This window comes from Enhydra lutris, unplaced genomic scaffold, assembly GCF_002288905.1.
Source record: "Enhydra lutris kenyoni isolate GAN:26980312 unplaced genomic scaffold, ASM228890v2 scaffoldscaffold17, whole genome shotgun sequence".
In the NCBI taxonomy this organism is placed as follows: Eukaryota; Metazoa; Chordata; class Mammalia; order Carnivora; family Mustelidae; genus Enhydra; species Enhydra lutris.
The window spans coordinates 35,535,148-35,556,456 of NW_019154101.1; the positions used below are offsets into that span (position 1 = coordinate 35,535,148).

The following is a 21,309-nucleotide window of genomic DNA, read 5'->3' on the forward strand; positions in this document are numbered from 1 at the left end:
AGTGCTGCTAAAAGAAACTTCAAAATTGTGAATGATGCGGGTTTGATGTACACATCCCAAGGCAGGGGTTTCCTCGGAATGGTATTTTTAAAAACTATTCAGCCGTTCTTACTAAATTCAGGAGTAAAGGAAAAAGCCCTAGCCTCCTGAGTCACCACAAACTCATTTCCTGTGACCAGAGCCAGCCCACCCAAGTCTGGAGAAGCAGCTGGCGGACAGTGGTGCATTTCCATTATGTTTCAAAATATAAAAGCAGTTTAGACTCCTTGCTGTCCTCACCCCCGAACACATGCGCATGTCTTGGATCCAGCAAGAGAGTGTTATTTTTGTGTGTGCAACCAGAATACTGACAAAATTCTTGCCTTGTACTTCTTAACATGATTCCTTAGCCAGACATGGATGGTAGCCTTAGACTGTTTGGAATCTTCCAAATGGGCTTCTTTCTCTATCTGAGTTCATAATGGAGCAAACATTTAGAGCTTGCTCTTTTCTTTTTTTTCTTGGGAGGGTGGTGGGCAGAGATAGCAATACAGATGTATGGGACATTTCCAAGGTGTTGGGCACTAAAAGCATCTTTCAGGGAATTAGGGTGGTGTGGGCTTTCCCAGTGAAATATACATGAAAATACTTTATTGATTCTCTGGAGAGGAAAGAGGAGACTGTAAAAACTTTACAGCCCCATGGTTTCTTCCCCACTGTTTCTAAGGAGTTTTCTTTACATAGAAAGGGACAAAATAAACTGCAGTTCCCTTACTGCCCAAACTCTGGCAGAGTGGCAGCTGTCATCAACGAAGGACATTTGCTCTGGATTCAGAATAAACCAGGTTCTGCATCTCTAATGAGTAACAATAAGCAAACACAATATTTAACTGTTATTTAAGAACAGGTTTTAACTGTTGCCAGTTAGAGTTGGACATTCCACACCAAAGAAGGGATCATATTGTTGCTTTTAAGCAAGTTGCTAGTTCTAAAAAAAAAAAAATTCTGTGATGTGGGGGGTTTTCTTTCTCTTTTCCCCCCCTGCCATTATCAGTCTTATAAGGCAGTTCTAGATGCTTTGGAGCAGTTGCTTACGTCATGGTCTTTCTATAACAGGTCTGCCTGGCTTTGTCGTGTCCATTGTTCTGGTAAGCAGAAACCAAAATGAGGTCTACGGAAAAGATACTTATGGAAAAGGACAGGGGGATGAATTGTAAGTAATAACAACTTGTTGGAAATTTATTTGTGATGAGTGTATCTCCTTTGCTTTCTGTGCCATCAGCAGTATGATTTACTGAGCATTTGTTATATGCCAGGAATCATGTTAGGGTCTGGGATTCAAAGATGTTCAAGACAGATTTTGCCTTTGTGGCAGTCATGTTCCAGTGTGGAATACATAACCCAGAATGATAACCATTTTTACGAGAATTTTTAGATGAATTTAATTGCTTTAAATACTTTATCCAATTTTTGAAGTACCTTAAGAACTCCCATAGTATTAATTAGGCATGGGGAGCATCTGTAAATTGTAGTTTGTGTTGACTTTACTCATAGAACATGTTACACATGGTACAATTTTTAAATTACTTTCATCTATTTTCTATCTATCTATCTATCTATGTGTGTGTGTGTGTGTGTGTGTGTGTGATCTGAATATCAAGTATATCCTTGATAAATAAAGGATATAAAGATGTTGTGATTGGTGTAAGCTTTTTAACTTCATGAGGAGCATTACTATAGGAGTATCAAAGTTCTATAATGAAGTCTTGCCTCAACTAGGCGAATTATAGTAACAGGAATTATTTTGCAACAGTAATAGAATTCATGATTTATATGTGTCTTAAGTAGGAATTTACTCTGCTTGCATGATGGGAGACATGGAATTAGGCAGGTACTGCCATTGGTCTTATGGCTGAAAATGTCAGGATCAGCAGCTCTACAGCAATCCTGGCCTTTCTCTCAAATTTAGTATGTGGTTGTACAGCTCCAGAGCTTGTTTTCATGGTGGAAGCAGAAAGAACACATTAGGGTCTCTCCCAAAAATCCCCTAGAAGATTTTGCTTCCCCATTTCATCGAACAGTGTCCCCGTGGTCCCCCCTTAAATGCAGAAGAGATTGAGAAAATGAGTACTTTGATTTCCCATTCTCTGGAGTGTAGTCTCATAAGAGGAAAGGGGTCTAGATGTGGTTTTGGGTGAGCCAAACACGAGTGTCTTCACGCCAAGTCAGAATTCAAGAAGCCACCCTGTTTTCCTTTTAACTGTTGACTTAAATAACTTGATATTAAGATGATGACTAGCCAAAACAAACCAAAAAAAAAACAAACAAACAAAAAACTGTGTAAACATCAAAAAAGAAACTGAGGCCCAGGAAAATGAAGTGACTGTCTAAAGGCATTGAGAAAGGCCCAGCTGTGAAATCTGCTGAAACCCAAACTAAGCCAGAAGACTTTGGTCAACAGGACATGGTAATAAATCTTTTTCTTTCTGGTTTCTTCTTTCAGCTGTTGGATTCGGGATCCAGTCGTCTTTTATGTGACCTGCGCTGGGTACTTTGGAGTCATGTTTTTCCTGAATGTTGCCATGTTCATCGTGGTGATGGTGCAAATCTGTGGGAGGAATGGCAAAAGAAGCAACCGGACCCTGCGTGAAGAGGTTTTAAGGAACTTGCGCAGTGTGGTCAGCCTGACATTTCTGCTGGGCATGACATGGGGTTTTGCTTTCTTTGCCTGGGGACCCTTAAATGTCCCTTTTATGTACCTGTTCTCCATCTTCAATTCATTACAAGGTAAGATAAGCAGTACCTTTGTAATTGCTGCCTTCCAACTTTATCATGGGTACAGACAGCTTCATTTAAGGCCAGATGCTATGCTAAATTTCTACATCTTTGTTCCAGGTAATGAACATAGTTCCAGGTACAGGGTACTCACTAAAAGGATCTTGAACAGAAAGGTGAGGTAGGATGTCAGTTTGTTTTCAGTGAGGTGTATCACTTAGAACAGTGCCTGGCAGGTAGTAGGTGCTCAATAAATCTGTATTGTTTAATGACTAAATATGGGGCACGGAGGTATCTGATGGGGAGTTTAAAGGGAGGCACAGATAACTTTTACCTTCTACACAGTTTTCCTTAATATCCTACATGGATGTAACAATCTTGGCCAGAAGAAGTTTTAGAATCTATGCAGGGACAGAACAATTCTCCTAGATTCTTTGGCTCCTTGGATTTCAAAATAAATACCAGTACTCCAGCTCAAAAGTGCTCATTTTCTCATGAGATACGGCAGTTAGTTCAACAATTTAGCAAACATTTGCCAATGGCCTGCTGTGTACAAAAATCGAAGGCTTCCTCTGAGGAGCTTACTGTCATGCTTCTGATTCCATAATACACACCTGAATATACTCCATGATGAATTTAACATTTAAACTTAAATAAACATAAATTATATTTTTCAAAAGCTGAATGACATTCTTTAAGATATTGGATATACCTTGGGCTGTTGATAAATTTCCCCAATGTTCAGAAGCACCAGGAGGCCCACACAACAAAGGAACAAGGGGACAAAGCTTGGAATTTTTTGAGTAGGGCATTACTACGGGCTTACCTGAAGCTCCTGGCTGTGCAGTTGTAAGCACGTGGGGAAAGGCGAGCTGACTAAAGCTGACGAAATCTGAGCTGGGGTGGGTGGCGTGGTGGGGGGCATGTTGTATTACTCACTGAACAAGATGCCCGGACAGCTGCTCCCCACACATGCATTCTAAGAGAACTTGGTATTTATCCGCAGGGGAGTGTTTACTGTTTTATATCATACATACCCGCTTTGTCTCACTCCTAGTTTTTCCACCAGCTCATGAGCTCCTGCAAAAAAGAATTTGTCGTGCAGTAGGTGCTCAGTGATTGTTAAACAAATAAATGGATTGCTGGGTGAAGAAGGGTTAAGCTTTCGAGATGGCTTAAATCCAACCTGAGACTCTTCTGGCATCAAAAGGCATTAATTAGTTCAGCAAATTTTATTCAGGTTCACTCTTCCATAACAGAGGAAATATGTGGGCTCATTATCTTTAGTAAATACAATAATAAGCATCAAGTGCACCTCCAGAAGTCTGAAACCGGATAAGTAGCATATGAATGCACCCACATATCGTGCTTTGTAAAGTGAATATTCCTCTATTTAATTTATTCTGTAATATACAACATAAAAGTGCCTAGATAAATATTGACAAAAATGTCCATTAACATTAGAAATTCCATGCTTTTATATTTCAGGCACATTAATCTGCCAGCCCAACCTTGTTTTTGCTTTTAGAATTTCCTGGCAGTTTCAGTAAACTTCAGCAGCTACAGTTGTCTGTTCAGCTCTGTTTCCATTAATGAGAATTGGGATGTCTTATTTTTCCCAGCCTAGGTCTCCTGTTGGGAGGGAAGAATATTCTAAACCATGATCAAGTCCCAGTTCTTCATAAATCGCTAACTTTTAAGACTGATGTTAAATTATATAAATTCAGAACAGATTTCTGCATATCCAGTGACATTAAAAACACTTCCTGAAAAGGAAATTTAAATTAAAACACAGTGATACCAAGCATATGAGTCCACCAACAATTACTTACTGGCCGAGCTTGTACAAAAACTTGTCAGGATGCTATAGAATGTCACTTAATGGTTCTTATTTGAGTCATTTCTGAACCTTCCAAGAAGAGGCTGTTGGTTGTTGTTGGAAGTGTATGCTTTGTTAAAAGGTGCACTTAGAATCTAGACCATCTAAAGAAACAAGTCAGTGAGTTGTAGGTAGTATCTAGGCAAAATAAACTGAGTTAAGACTTAGGCAGACTACATTGTCTTTTTTATTCTTTCTAATATTTTTTTTATTCCAGAAAAAAAAAAAAGAAAGAAACTTGACATGATCCCTTTGTCTCATGGAGTTTATGTTCTAGTGGGAGAGACCACCATTAATCAGATAGTCACCCTGTGAAATGTAGCTGGTGGTGGAGAGAACACACAACAGAAATCACAGTGTCTAAGCTGTAATCTGAAGGATACGTAGGGAGAATGAGGTGAAGGTGCGGGTAGGAACCAAGAAGAGAAAATTTCTAGTGGAGGGCCCTCCATGCGCAAAAACCCTGCTATCCTTGGTGATTATGAGTATGCCCCAGGAATTAAAAGAATGCTCAAATAACAGGAGAACCAAGAAAGAGCCACAGAGTGACAGAGTGGTGGGCATGGCACAAACGGGAGGCTGGGGCGAGACCAGAAGGCCCTATGTTTTGATCTTGCTAAGAGCCATGCACAGTCTTTGAAATCTTCTAGGCCTGTGGAATGACATGATCAGATGTGCGTAATAGATAGAAAGATGAAGCTGGACATAATGTGGAGAAGGGATTAGAGCTCCCAGAGTGTCTGTAGGGAGAGCAGAGAGGAGACTACTTCTGTGGTCCGGGTGAGATAAGGCAGTGCCGTATTTTAGACTGTGATGGGGCTGGGGGAGCTGGAGATACATGAGAAGAGTCAAGAGAAAGTTTGGAACGATGCTGCCACAAAACACTCAACACTGGTGTTGAGTTTCATTAAAGTAAACTCTTCTTTTTCTAGAGTGGTTAAGGTGAGCGGTCTTCTTGATTATGCCATACCATAGCTAACTGACACCTACCAGTATTAGACTCAGCAACAGCCAAAGGTTTAGAATGTGATATAATATTCTAAAAATTAAATCTATACCAAACAAATTTTAATCTCAGATTTAGCTTGGAGCTGAGCATCTGAAAATCAGCAGGTCTTCATTTCGAATCCCACAAGTCACCCTTTAGTGTTACAGAGGTGAGACCTCCAAGGACAGATGTTCAAGCTGTGTCTGCAGGGAAGCCCAGATGTCTCTATCACAGGCGTGGCTTCTGCTAGCAGCTTGCGTTTCATTTTTGTGTCTGTCTTCCAGACTTTGATTCAAACGTGAAAAATCCATTTTATCTTTCAGGGTTCTTATAAATAAATGCATGTATGGATATGAGCGTGTTCAAACACATATACATGTATAATTATATGGATACTTACATAAATTTGCAGAGCCTACATTTTAAAATTTTGTACATGCTTTAATATTTTAATGTTCAGTTTAATATATATTTTTGTTATTAGTATATGTATTTTTTAATTTTTATGGACATTTATAACCATACAACTTAACTGCCAAAATAGTGCTAATTGAATATTAGGAAATTATTATAACCTGTGTGGCTTATAATCAAAATTCTACCTATTCGAATGAGCAAATGAAATCATGAATTGAATTGAGCCCGAATCTAAGCTTATTTTCTAATTTTTCACAGTACATTGCTTTTTTTTAATTATTTTACCTTCTTCACTTCAACAAATTATATTTTAATCAATCCACTGATTTTTTTTCTTGTAAGATGAAAAGATAAATATGTCTTCTCTTGCCATGGTAGTGTTACATATCTACCTGCTTTTGCTATCTTTGTTGCTTTCCTAGGATGAAAGTGGCAGATCACTGTACTAGATATTTTAATTTTTTCTAAAGACTACAACTTGAGAAAATGGCATGGTATACAAATTGCTGTTTAAAAGGGAACAGATGTTTGACAAAAGTGTATCATAATTCACATGCCTGAGAACATTAGACTACACTTCAGGAAATACAGTGTAACTCATTTTAAAGAAGTAAAAGGCAATTCCCGGATTGTTGAGAAGAACATGGCCAGAGTCCTCTTGGGCTCCTCTTGCCCTTGGCAATAATCGATGTGCTTGTAGCATAAGTTATTGCTCTGAGATGCAGTATGTACACAAAGTTGCTCATTAGAAAAGTCATGAACAGTATTCAGGCTGTGTATATTTTTCATTAAGTGTACAAAGACATTTGACATTATCTATTAGATAAGGCTTTTTCAACATATAGGGAAGTTTAACACTCCTGGTAAGTTTATCAAGATCTGAAGTCTATTCCCTTAGCAAGAAGGTAGTTTTCAATTTTCCTTTTCTAGGCATGTTGAAACAATATTGACTAATCATCTCATGCACAATCAGCCCATTTTCTGTACATATTTATGAAAGCATAAGATGCAACGTATGGTTCTAGAAATAGAAGCTGCCATGGTGAACACAGAGGGTTGTCAGTCTACTCAGAGATAATGCTTGCTATTAATTAATTTGATAACATTAAGATATACCCAGAGCAACAGAAATAATTTATATTTGCATAATGCTTTATGGCTTATAAAAAACTTATACACAGCATCAGTGATTTGATGTAATTCTTAAAGCAACAATAGAAAGTAGGTACCCAAGAAAGAAGGTATTTTCTGCATTTTATAGATGAATAAACAGGCTCAGAAGAGTTAATGACTCCCCCAAGCTCAGTCTGAATTTCACAGTGTAATATTTATAATATAGCATATATGAAAATAGAAAAATACATTATGACAGACTAAAGCATAAGGAAAATAAGTTACTGCCCTTCAATTTTTTGTTTCAAAGTTTCTAGGAAGTGAGTATCTGTATCCATTGAAAAAACTATTAGTAATTATATGCTTAATGAATAAATGTTATTCTTACCCTTACTCAGAAAAAAATAATTAAATGGAATATGTTTATTATTATTATTTTAATCTTACTGGTAAAGTAAGAAAATTAAATCCAATTAAGAGTTAGGAGCCTCCTGACAGCTAAGCTGTGTTGTAATCACATACGCAACATAGGGCATTGGTGCCAAGGTAAAGACGTGAACCACCTTTAAAACCCTAACATCTGAAATTATGTCATGTTGGCTGAGATGTCACGCACTGCAAGGAAATAAATTACTCCTCTATTGGCAGGGCATTTTGTGCCACAGAGAAATAATTTTCTAAAGGGCATCTTGGTAGTATGAAAGGAGGATTCAAGAGGTTCTCAAAGAGAGCTATAAACCCAGCCCAGCGGCTGGCTGGCTATGTCTCTGTGACAACGGAATATATGAGCCATTCAGAGACTTGGACTCAGGCTTGCTAGGAAGCTGAGAGGTAATCTAGACCATTTTTGTCAAGAAGCAGTTCTCTTGGGGTGCCTGGGTGGCTCAGTAATTTAAGCAGCCAACCCTTGATCTCGGTCCAGGTCTTGATCTCGAGGTCATGAGTTCAAGCCCCACATTGGGCTCTACCCTGGGTGTGGAGCCTACTTTAAAAAAAAAAATATATATATATATATATATGTGTATATATATATATATATCTAAAGCATGCATCCTTTTTTGCTCACATATGTGATTTGATTAATTTTTAATTGATTTACCCATCAAAATTTCAGAACACCTCGTGCTTGTGGACCTGATTAAGATGTCATTCACTCATCACTACCTACTCGGACTCCACCCTGTATCCCTGAATTTATCGATAGCTAATCTATAGTTTTGCCCCAACTATGTTTCTGGATCTTTTATTATCCAGAGTAAGAAAAAATTAAGGGAGGCCAGTTGTTGGCATTTGTTGATGACGATCTTGCTGGAAGTGTCTGTGGCCTTTTGTCAGTAAAGCACTCATTGAGAGTTGAGGACCCAAGGTTTGGGTTTTGATTTGGGTTTTGTTGTTCTTGTAGTTTTCCCCTCCACCGAGGCTTCTCGAAAGGGACCTTTTGGAGCGAGAAAGAATGATAGTATGTGCTGCCCTGAATTTTACTGCCCCGCTTTCATTTTTATATCCAAGGGGAACTGTTCCTTGGCAATTTTTTTTTTTTTTTTAACTTTTGATAATCAGGCTCAAGATCTGAGAACATCCCTTTGGCTGCTTATTTTATATCTGTCCCAGAAAGCCCCAGATCTTTGCCAGAATCAACCAAAGAGAATGAGTCCCATGCAGGAGCTAAATTCCTAGCCAAAATATTGAGGCTCAGAATTTTTTTTTCTAAATTCATAGTTAAACACAGCTCATAAAATCTACAGCAAACATCGTGCCAATATTTAGAAGGAAGCTTCCTCCCCACCCCAGACATGCTGCTTGAAGGCGTTCCCAGGTCAGTGACAGGACGAGGTATCAAAAACCAAATCCAGTTCTTGATGAGAGTTCTCAGAAATCTTGCTCCAAGTTTAGGTCACTCTTGTAGGTGTCCCTTCGCCATGTTTGCTGACCCAGCCTTGGCCTCTGATGTGCTTCCCAGGGAGGATTTGGGGAGGTGGAGTTCATTATCTTTTCTTCCCTGGCAGTGCCCATGGGCAGACTCACCATCCCACATACTTGCAACACCATCTGCCATCGAAATTGAAAAGGTCATTTATTTTAAATAAGAAAATGGCAAAATTGACAGAGAAGTACAACATACTGAATTCACATATTGATCTAGATTTTTGATTTTTAAGGGGGCAGGTCCCTCTTGTTAGTGAAAGATGGTGTGGTAAAAGGAAAGCAAGGGAGATGGGGGATGTGTGGGTAGAGGATGTGTTGGGAATCTATTAGTTTAAAATATATTTAAGTTTTTGTTTTTATTCTTGTTCCAACATGGAATCTGGGTTCATGCGGGTAAAATAAAGAGTCAAAGCAGTTATCAAGTCAAAGAAATGATTGCTAAGGAATTTTTGGCTTGGATTCATTAGAGTGGTTGGTTTTCAGGCTAAAATTCACCAAAGAAAGACCATCGTGAGCTGTGTTTTGTGAGTTATAAAGGTTTCATGGAACTAGCATTTAGCCTGTCAGGATGAAGTAAAGGTTTTAATTCTGACTGAATCTTTTCACCCATTTCAGCTTCCAACTTTTATGAGCAATATTCTCTACTCCCTGGTCAGTTAAATAAAGCTGTAAGTCAGTATGAAGAGTATAGTTCAATTATCCTGGTCCCTGCTGAAAGCTCTTTCCGGAAAGCTAGAAGAGCATGTTTTTCCAGGTGGTATGGAGATACTCTTTGAGGTGCCATGTGGTTGTTAGGATGATTCTCAGAGGGAAAACATTTGCTAGAAAGAGAGCATAGATGGGGATGAGAAATCAAACAGATTCTCTTGGATGTCAGTGTAGAACTTTAAGGTTTTGTGATTTTTAGCTCTGCTTCTGGCACCAAGACCTATAAATAGATGAAGGGGGAGCGGAAAAACCTTCGAAACTGAGGAGGGAATAGCCCTCTGTTTTCTCACTTTGGCCTCCAAGTTCCCTTGGCTCTCCTGCTGTATTTTCTCCACCTCCTCCCCGAAGTATTTAGAATTTCTCTCCATTCTGAGTATGTGTGTTCTTCCAGATGTGCATACCTACCACATTTCCCACAGCTGAACTGTAAAAGGGATGTTTTGTCCTGTAAGAATTTTGGTATAATATTTATTGCCAGACTAATTTAAATTCACGCAGAAAGGGCTTGTTGCTATGAATAGTAAAATAACCTATTATGAGAATTCTATTCTCCTTTAAAATGGAAATGTATCTCATGGCTAAAGAATCAGCCTAATACCTTGGCGTTTAAAAATATATTAACTCCTAAGAATTCTAATTTCTCGTGCCTGTCATTTAATTTTAGTCTTAACAGCATCGCAGTTCGTAGTTGGGGGGAGGGATCATTTCAATGACTGCCATCATCGCAGTTTAGAAGAGATGTTCTGATTTTGAATCTAATTTACATTCCAGCATCTTTTGAACTTACTGGATGCCTCTAGATTTACTGGCACATACAGCTGCTTAAAAATAGGCCCTGTCATCTAATGCTGTGTAATTATAATTTAGAACAGCACTGCACAATCTAAAAAATTGTTTTATTGAGTCAGTTTTATCTTTAACCTCCTCCTCTGTGGCTGTGGTCAGCATCAGACCCTCAAAGTAATGCCCATCTTAGCATCCCAGCAAGGATAAAAAAGTGAATCCAAGAACTGTTTCCCTCCCAGTGTCCTCAAAACACCAGACATAACCCCTGAAGTTTTTTTCTTTTTTCCTCGAATAGATATGACATGTATAAAAATTGTTGAGTGTGACACAAAGGAAGCAACATCTGGCAACTTCACCTCCTGCTCTCCACTAAAAGAAAATCATTTGCTCAGTGCGAGGCCCTATAGTGAGTGATGCCTGAGGAGGAAAGTTTCTCATTGAAGTTTGTAATCTCTCCCAGCGCTGATAATGTGATTTTGTGAAACAGTGCATTGAGAACACATGGTTACCTGGGTTTTCAGGATCTGACAAAAATACCTTTAAGAGCAAACCCTGCAAATTCTGCCCCAGTTCACAAAAATAGAGTAAACCCACGGCAGGGGCTTTGTCCCTTCCACCGGCAGCCGCCTTCATCTGTGACTTGTGTTAACCTATCCTCAGGCTTTCATGCCCCCTTGCTCCTTGCTGCCACCACCTAGAAGAAACTTCAAAGAATCTGTTAACTGATTCAGATTGTTTATATACCTTGGTTCAGTGCTACCGAAAGGCATGTTTACCTATTAAAGGGATTGTCTGTATCAAGCAAACTGCATAGGGAACGGCGGTTGTAGGTGTGGGAAGGTTTTGACAAGCAGTCAGATTTAGTCAGTCAGTGTGAGGGTGAGGTCCAAACCCAGTGAGGTCTTCTCCTACTCCCTGGGAAGGTGGGTCAGCCTCCTGGTGCTGACTCTCAGGGTTTGGAGTGTGGAAGGAAATCTTACCCCTACTCTGAGACTTGTCATGCCTAAGCCAGACAGGTCTGCAAGCAGCCACTTCTCTCTGGCTCTCCCTGCCCAACCCAGCTGCCACCTTCTTACCCACAGCACAGGCACCGTCAACAAGCTGTGTGTGTGTGTGTGTGTGTGTGTGTGTGTGTGTGTGTTTGTTTTCTGATTCATTGTTTGAAATCTGATTCATATTTGTTAGAGCTTTCTTTTAAAATTAGTACTTCCTTACCCTATGTGATATCATTTTGGACAAATAACTAGGTCACTAGGATATATCTCCTTTACTAACCACTTTATTAAAAATAAAATATTAGTAATAAATAATATAATAAGTAAAAGAATAGTTTTACTTATACAAACATACAGAGGATGATTTAATCATAAAAATAATAAATTGGTAATATTGCTGATGACCAGTATTACTTCACTTAGGTCATTGTATGTTTTATTTATACCTCTTAGAGATAAATACATTTGCATTTCCCAGGAATTTTTTTAGTAAGTTAGCTACCTATTGAAATCAGTGATCAGAGATAACAATAGGAATTTATAAAGCCCCTCCTGAATGTCAGAGACTCACTGATGATCCAAGAAGCCAATCCCAGAAGAGGAGAATCAGCCATGGTCCTTCACTGGGGTCAGGGCCTATCCTATAGCAATCCAGCATGCTCCTTTTCTAATAGTTCATAATGTAATTTATTCTGGAATTAAATTATAGACCATTTTGAGTTAAGATATTGAAGCATAAAAACATACAAGCATAACCTTAGACAAATTTTCCGAGTTTAATGACACATATCAAAGGAGAGCCCTTTGAATACTTTTCCCCACTTTTCCAGTTGTATACGCTACAATGTAATTTACAGTTTTCTTGATGAATACTCCATATTTGAAAAGAGCAGATAAGTCTTAATGTCTTAATGTCCCTTAAATATACTGTAATTTTTTTTACTTTTATATCTTTCCATGCTAAGTCCATTGCCTCATGAGTGCAATGATCATCTACTTTGTTTACCTTTGAATATCCAGCTTAAAACAACCGTTCCTCCTGCCTAACAGTGCTTAGTAGTCACCGAATGAATTATCCTTTTTGGAAACTTCCCTTGCCTCCCTAGCCAAAGCTTTCTTCAGGTTCAGTTCAAACCGTATGCCCTCTGAAAGACCCTCCCTTATGTGGATATTCTGGTTACCATGGTAGATTACTAAGGTAGTACTTGGGCAACTAGGTTGCATACTTTTTAGAAACTTTTGCCTTAAATATATTTTCTTTACATTCTGTGGCTCCTTTATTTGTGTTCTACTCCTGTCATTCATCCCCTAACCCCAAATACCTTTAACACATTAGAATGTATGTGTAAGTATTCAGTTAGCTCATGTAAATAGATGAGCAGTTAATTAAGCTTTCTATTCATTCATTCAACATTCACGGAGTTCCTGCTTAGTTCCTGGTATCCTTCTGGGAATGGCCAGTACAGCATTGGGTGACAAATATCCTGTGCTCTTGGAGCTTATTATTTCCTAGCAAAAGACAACCAAGCAAACAAATAAATGAGGAATACAGGAATATTGGGTATTAGTGCCCTGACAAGAGTATGTGCAAGAGTGTGATGAGAGCCAAAACATTAGAGTAAAATGAAAATGAAATAAACAGTTGGTTATGGCCTCTTTGAAGAGTTGACCTAACACCTGAGTGATAGGAAGCACTTACAGAAAGATTTGAAAGAGGAGACTTTGAAATGGTATTGGACAGGAATGAACTTGAGATGTTGGTTTGAGGGTAGTAATGAAGAGGATGTCTGTTTAGAACATTAGGTGTCTGAGATGCTGCTAGGTAGAGAGATACAGCCAAAGAAGGTGTCCTGTATTTGGTGGTGGTGGCGGGAAGAGAAGGAAATGGGGACAAATGTAAAAATTAGCATGTGGCACTCATAGCACACGACTGGAGAAGATGAGTATGTACTGGGACAGTGTAGCCATGGAAAATATAGTAAGCCAGGGAGTAACTGGGTATGTATGTGGTTAAGCATAGAGTCTCCTTGAAATTCTCTCCCCTTCTCCCTCTGCCCCTCATGGTTGTACTCTCTCTCAAATAAATAAAATCTCTCTCTCTAAATTAAATGAATAAAATCTTTAAAAAATGTTGAAAAACTAAAGCAGGCTAGGTAAAACCACATGAATTTGCTGATTTTTGGCCAGTTTTGACCCACAAAAATACCATTTTTCTGTGGCCCAAACTTATAAAAATACATATACATAAAATAGCTTAGAATACACAAATTGGAATTGAACTTATAGATATTTTCAGTTTTCTCCTTTTTTTCTATGATTTTTGAGATGCTTTTACAGAATTTTAAAACAAACATAGGAGAAGTATTAAGCACCTCTTAAATTGAAAATTGCCCATTTCAGCTTAACCTTTAGGTCAAGTTATAATAATTGCTGAACAGAACAGACAAAGACAGAATCAGATATGTATAATTACTCGAGTTTTATTCGAGCCTTCCTATTCTGTTCTAAAAGATTAAAACATCTACATACTTCAAGATCCCTTAAGATCTTGTTTCTTAGTGACTCGGACACACACAAAAAAAAAACAAATTTAAAATGAATCCATGTGTTTCATAAGATTTATCGTTAAGAATGTGTCTGTTGGCTTAAATGTTTATATTTTCTTCCATTCCAGGCTTATTTATATTTATTTTCCACTGCGCTATGAAGGAGAATGTTCAGAAACAGTGGAGGCGGCATCTCTGCTGCGGGAGACTTCGGTTAGCAGATAACTCAGGTAAAGGGGCACGTTGGTCAGTGTTTTTTATTCCTAAGAGGAGAGTAGTCAGAAACCTTCGTCATCTGGCCTTCCGTTGTTAGAGCAATGCAGTCCCAGTGGTAGCACCGTGTAAAGGTGGTGCCCGTGGAGATGCTTAGTTGGAATCTTGGAATACGAGGACTGCAAGCTATCTGAGGAGTTTGGGCCTGACCCTTCTATTCCACAGAGAAGCATGAATTCCAGCCAGGTGAACTGCGTTGTTCAAGGTTTTGTGTCCAATGTGACCACTCAGGTATCCAGAGGTTCCACCATACCACCTGCTCCTTTCCATGTTTTCGAGGCCCTCGATCACATTATTATGCAAAGACATTTTTCTTAGTATGAAAAAATACTTGAAGAATAGCATTACTTTTTGTTGGCAGTAATTACCTCTCACCCTTACAAAATGGAAGTAGGATTTTAAGCAATACGTGCTACAGGTCAAAGTTTGAAGCTTACTTCTTCAGTTTATTGTTGTTCATATGCAAGTCTCTTCGCTGAGCCCTTTGCTAGCATATACAAAATTGAGTGCTTTGGCTAAATTACCTAAATAATGCAGTGGTGATTCTTCATAGTAGAACATATGCCCCCTAAAACACATTCATGGAGAGATGTGCTTTCTTTCAGACTGGAGCAAGACAGCCACCAATATCATTAAGAAAAGTTCTGATAACCTAGGAAAATCTTTGTCCTCAAGCTCCATTGGGTCCAACTCAACCTACCTTACATCCAAATCTAAATCCAGCTCTACTACTTACTTCAAAAGGAATAGCCACACTGGTGAGTCACTCTAACAGCGGTAAAGATGTTCTCTGGTCCATTTCTCACCATCTTTATATTACAATTGGCATATCATGAAGAGTGATAGAAAACAGTGTCCTTTAGGGTTCTTATGTTAGATTTATGAAAATCACAATCTCTTTGAAGACTTTATCCAACACTTTTGTGGACGTTTATGTCTTTCTTTAAGTTTTTTAAATTTTTTAAGTTTTATAACCAAAATTGAGCCATAATATTATTAGCTCTGAGTATTATTATTATTTCATTTGCTTTAAACCTGTTTTCTTTTCAAAAATACTGTATTTTAAAAGTTATGTTTTTATTTTAAAAATACAGAAACTGAGTTGCAATTATTCATAATACTGCGTATTTCATGTTTTATAACTTATTATGCAAGTTAATTGGCAAGTTGACATGGGAACAGGTGGAAACACTATACAGGGTATATTACATTTAAGGCTTAAGTCCTTAACCATTGGAAGTGTTATTGCCAATCGCTGATTAAATATGACAGAATAGAGAGCATCATATTTGGCAAGTGATACAGGATGATGAGAAACATCATGTCTTTGTTCATCTTCTGGACTGTCATGATATTTACAGTGACCACAGGTTCTGACACTAAACATGTGTGTGAATAATCCTGAAGACAATGTAGAAATAAAGATTCTTTTGCCGTACTTGATAGCCAGTGAGTGGTGTGGAAAGTTGCAATCTTTTAATAATTTCAAAGGAAAAAAGCATAGTTGCTATTTTGAAATACTAATTATGTTTCAGGCAAACAGCTGTCAACACTTAGCACCAGCACTTTCCTAATTAAAGATCTTCTAAAAGGATAATGGAAATAACTTAATTTTGAATTTATTTAGTTATTAAACATAAGCAGAGGTGAATGACACCGAAGAGATTCATATTTGACTTTTTGCAAATAAGAAGCATGTTGTGTAATGTATCTGTAAATGTTCATATTGCAAACACTTAGATTTCAGATGACCCTTATGTGCATTTGAATCATTTTACATGTCCCTGCTTACACCACAGTCCGTAATTTGCCACTGGAATGGCCACTGCCTCAGATTCAAGAGAGCTCGATGGAAAAATGTTTGAGCATTCGGAGAGTTTGTTAATTACAAAATTAATTAAAGACCTGAAAATTTAGAGCAGCTTAGGATAGCAGTTCTAAAAATTTCTTGTAGTAGAGGACACTCACAAGAACCATATGAAAGCTGTGGACTCCCTTCCAGTATAAGATGCAACCTCTGAGTCCTGTACACAAATAATTCTGCCTAAAATTAAGAGGTCTGTGCATCTCTTCTTTAAATACCTGAGTAAGAAAATTGATGACAGGTGTATAGTCTGAGATAGATTATCCTACCTAGTTGGTAGTTCCCTGGCACAAAATATCTTTTACTTATAATGAATGAATTTTTCACATTATTTATAAAATTAGATGTTTGTATGATCATCTCCATAGATGCAAAAAAAGCATCCAACAAAGTACAATATTCATTCATGGTAAAAACAAAGTAGGATTTAGAAGGAACATACTTCAGCATAATAAAGCCATATATGAAAAACTCACAGGTAACATCATACTCAGTGGTGAAAACTGAGAGCTTTTCCTCTAAGATCAGGAACAAGACAAGGATGTCCACTCTCACCACTTTTATTCAACATAGTTTTGGAAGACCTAGCCATAGCAGTCAGATAAGAAAAAGAAAAAGGATCCACATTGGGAAGGAAGAAGTAAAATATTCACTATTTGCAGAGGGCATGATATTATATTCAGAAAACCCTAAAGATTCTCCATAAGACTATTAGAAATGATAAAGGAATTTCAGTAATGTTGTACGATACAACACTAATATATTAGAATCTGTTGAATTTCTATACACAAGTAATGAGGTGGCAAAAAGAGAAATTAAAGCAATCCCATTTATAAGAAAAAAAATTACTCATTTTGCCTGCCCTTCTAAAATGCAAATAGTGCATTGTACATCAGTTATGAAGGAATGGGGATTAGACCAACTAAATTGTTTTCCTCTTAATACAGCTGAGAATAGCTAGCCAGAAAAATGCCACTATTAAAAGGGGAGAAAAGATAACAAGGTAGATCATTTGGAACAAGGGGCATTTTGGAAGTCTTAATGAAATATTTAGGCATATTAAGAATTGTGGGGAAAATCGACCAAAAGATAAAAGGAAATACAGAAATGGAGGTGCCAAAGAAAAACTTTGCTATTTCAAAGTGTTGTGCATGTTTTTGTTTTTGTTTTTAAAGAAATGCATTATTGTTTTTCTGTTTCCCATAACAAAAACCTTGGGGTTAAATGAGTTCTTGTCAACTAGCATAAGTCAGCTATATGACATTACTTCTATGACATAATAACTTAAGGTTTCCTTTCAACTGATATACCAATGGCCTTTAGCTACCTAGCCAGTTCTCAGTGTGACTGCTGGTGTACTGGGTCCCTTAGAGTATACAGAAAGTCACTGCGTATCATCTTGGATATCTAGTTGGTTTATTTCTTGAAATTGATCTAGAAATTCATATGTTTATGGTGTAGATAATGTCTTCTAAGAGCATTCCTTCAGCAAAAGTGGATCATTCAGGTAAACATTTATTACTTTTTTGAATGCATGAATTTTTGCAAGGTAATAAAAGAATATTTGCATGGATTAAACTAAGATTCTTGCCACACCAGCAAAATTGCTTGTTCTTTACAATACTCAGCTAGCACAATGACATTCCTTCATTGAGCTGGAATTTCTGGAATTTCGAATTGGTGTGTGCTGTGCTAGTTCTTCTCTGCATGGGGGTGCCTGCAAGCTTCTCCTTCTAGGAAATGTACCATGCTCTAGAGTTAATGGGTCATGTAGCAGGTAAAATAATGAAGAGAAAGTAATACTTGAGAAGTTTGTTATAGAAAAGAGTAAAATTCTTTACTTTTCCACTGCTCTTATGAATTACTGGCTATGTCATGGTACATTCATAGAAGTCATAATGGAGAAATTGTCAACTCCAAGCCTGCTTTTTGAAGATTTTTACCTGCTTGATATTTCAGCATAGGTCAAGTAATAGTTCATTTCCCTAGCCCCTGGTTTTCAAACTTGCAGCTATAACCAAAATCTCTATTGTTAATGATGTAATGTCTAACCAGAGGACTGGGAATAGCATACATGTTGAAATACAGCCCTTGCTCACAATTCTACTTTATTGACTATAAGACCCAGAAAATTGGATCACATATTTGGAAAGGAGCTGGTCAAAAATATCTCAAAGGCCCATGCTCCTGGAAGTTGTCAGTGAAGCAGAATGAGTGTATCCTTGAAGCTTCTTTGAGGATGTGTGGTTTTTCTAAAAACATCAAGCACAAATTATTTGTTACTGGTGTTTAAATTAATAGAAAAATCCGCAGTAGAAAACCAATGGCTAGTGACTATATGAACTGAAGGAAGCACAGGATCAATCAGCTTGCTGAGAGCTAAACGGGGAGGGGCCTTTCTACAATGACTTCCTAAGCCTTTCCTCACCAGTCCTGGGATGTAATCATTCTGCCATGCTTCAACCTGCCATTCTTCCCATGAGCCATCTGTTCTTTTTTTCTTCCTTTAGTATGGGGTGGACACACCATTTCCTCTTTTAGCCTTCATTTTATTTAGTGTCTCCTTCCACACAAGACAGCAGTTGAACAATTTGAGTCATTTCCAAAGACAACAGATGGAGCAATGATGGCTTTTACCAATTACTGATGGATTTTTCATGTTATGTCACATGTTGGGGCAACTTACACAAAGCAGAAAAATGGCCGCAATGAACATTCCAAATTTGGAGCCATGATTCCTAGAAGGAATTTTTCATGATAGAGTTTTTGCCTTTTCCACAGTTAATAGAGAATATACAATGTAGGGAATGGAATACTTCATCAAAGCTCACATTTTCTCCTTCATTGGTGTGAGATCCCTGTGGTTAATTTTAAGTTAGAATTTTTCTCCAAAGTGTGTTGGTGAGGGGAAAAGAGCTGATACTTACAAAATATTCATAGGGTACATAAAGACAGCCATATGAATTTGTAGATAATAGGGCTTACGTGAGTTTTAGACTACTGTCTGAACCAATTTTAGAAAAGTTTTGGCTCTAGGGAGATAATACTTAACTATATGGTATTGAGCATTGAATCACTAAATTTCACACCTGAAACTAATATCACACTGTGTGTTAACTAACTGGAATTGAAATTAAAACTAATAAATAAGTAAATAAACAAATAAATAATATTGGGAAATTCGGAACAGAAATGTATTTAGCAGTCCTCTGTCACCATCAATTGCTCTGATATTATTGCCATCAACAATAACATCATTCTGAGAAAGTAGCATAGATAATAAAAACACATACGTAAATATTTCTGATAATTTTGATTTCTATAATTCAGAAATAATTAAGAAAAGATTACTTTTTTATTCCAATCATTTTTTATAAGTTAAAAACTATGGAGAAATGTGTTTAAAATACCCTTTTATGTTCATTTTCATTCACTTTATTCTTCAACATAGTTTAGATTATGTTTCATAAAAGTTTTTATTATGGAATGTGGTAAACGTATATAAAAAGTAGAGAGGATAGTGTAATGTACCTATCAGTTTATGGTCACCTACCCATTTCCCCCACCCTGTATTATTCTGAAATCTTATCTTAGACATCAGACATTTCTTTCATAGATGTTTTGGCCTCTTTTAATTTATTTGCTATATAATCTGTCCCTGCTTCTTTTGAGTTACCTGCCACATTTTATTTTTGTGGCAATTTTCTGATTATTCTATTCCTTGACCCTTTGAAAAATGCCACTTTACAGGAACATTTCTTGAAACAAATTCCAACATACATTACTAGGAGGCAAATTAATATTTAATCATGCATAGAAATTGAAGATGAGAAGCATGAAATGTTAGTGCTGCCTATTACCTAACCTAAGAAAGAACAGGCCTTCATTTCATTTGTGTACTTGAATGTGCAAAATAATGTCCATTTTGGTGGCCCTTAGGCACGTCACCTCATCTCACAGTCTAATTTCTGGTATCATTTCTTGCAGACAACGCTTCCACGGACAAATCCTTGTCAAAATTGACCCGTGCTGATGGAGAACAAACGTCAATCATCCCTGTCCACCAGGTCATTGATAAGGTCAAGGGTTACTGCAATGCTCATTCAGATAACTTCTATAAAAATATTATCATGTCAGACAACTTCAGCCACAGCACAAAGTTTTAATGTTGTTAGTATGCCAGAGAAGAATCCATCTACGTGACATGAAGCTCTGCAGCAGTGAAAACCGTGACAAGCACACAGGAACGTGCTGTGACCTTGGTAACTGGATATACGTGTATGAGGAATGTACTTTGTTAAGAAGGCTTTTATGAAATTTAAAATATCTGTCTTTTCAGTGCATTTCTTCCATGGGAGCGTTTTGATCATCACTAAAACTTTAGTACTGAGAGCAACATGACCCAGTAGCTGCAGGGGATATGATTTTTTTTAAATCTGTAATTGGATTGGACTAATTAGGACTCAGGGAGGTGGGGGACATTAAAGTCAGTGGACAAGGGAGGGGCAGAGCAAGGGGCAAGCATAGCTCAGAGCTCATTCACGCCCCACTATTAGGGTTTAGATATGGCCATTGCTACATCATCTTTCTCAACAATGAAAAGCATAGGAATATTCATAACTATTTGGATGCCCGCAAGTCCCTTCTCAGTGCTAGTGTCTATGAATGCGGTAGCATTTCTTCACTTTCCATAAATTTTCAACCACAGATACAAAAGAGTGCTTAGTATCTGACCCAAGGATTAGAAAGGAATTCCTTCTTTTTATACCAAATGTTTCACCTTCAGAACATTAATATGCTTGAGAAAGAATTTCCAAAATTTTGACTCTGTTAATACGAGGCCTTGTAAATTTCTACTATTTCACTTACCATACTCAAGACATAAGGTTTAAGCATCATCATAAATTAGAATTTAATCCCATACATTTGAATGAAGTATAATGTTGAGATTATATTAAAGTGGACTTCCAACTACCTGCTGAGAATGAATCCATTAGACCTCTGGTTTTGCTCCTCTACTATCTGTTGAGCCTATAAACTCATGGGAGGAAGGAGGATTT

The 21,309-nt window shown here is 37.5% G+C and overlaps 1 protein-coding gene across 1 annotated transcript in view; it reads left to right on the top strand.

Annotated features, from left to right (window-relative positions):
• LOC111147608 (adhesion G protein-coupled receptor G6) overlaps window positions 1-20,694 on the top strand; it is a 133,292-nt gene extending 112,598 nt beyond the window's left edge. Inside the window, exons 21-25 of the mRNA XM_022503763.1 lie at window positions 1,096-1,192; window positions 2,483-2,766; window positions 14,241-14,342; window positions 14,991-15,143; window positions 20,237-20,694. Of these exons, the coding sequence (XP_022359471.1) occupies window positions 1,096-1,192; window positions 2,483-2,766; window positions 14,241-14,342; window positions 14,991-15,143; window positions 20,237-20,415 (815 nt within the window). The 3' untranslated portion in view covers window positions 20,416-20,694. The remainder of the gene's footprint in view (window positions 1-1,095; window positions 1,193-2,482; window positions 2,767-14,240; window positions 14,343-14,990; window positions 15,144-20,236) is intronic.
• Window positions 20,695-21,309: the final 615 nt, after the last annotated feature.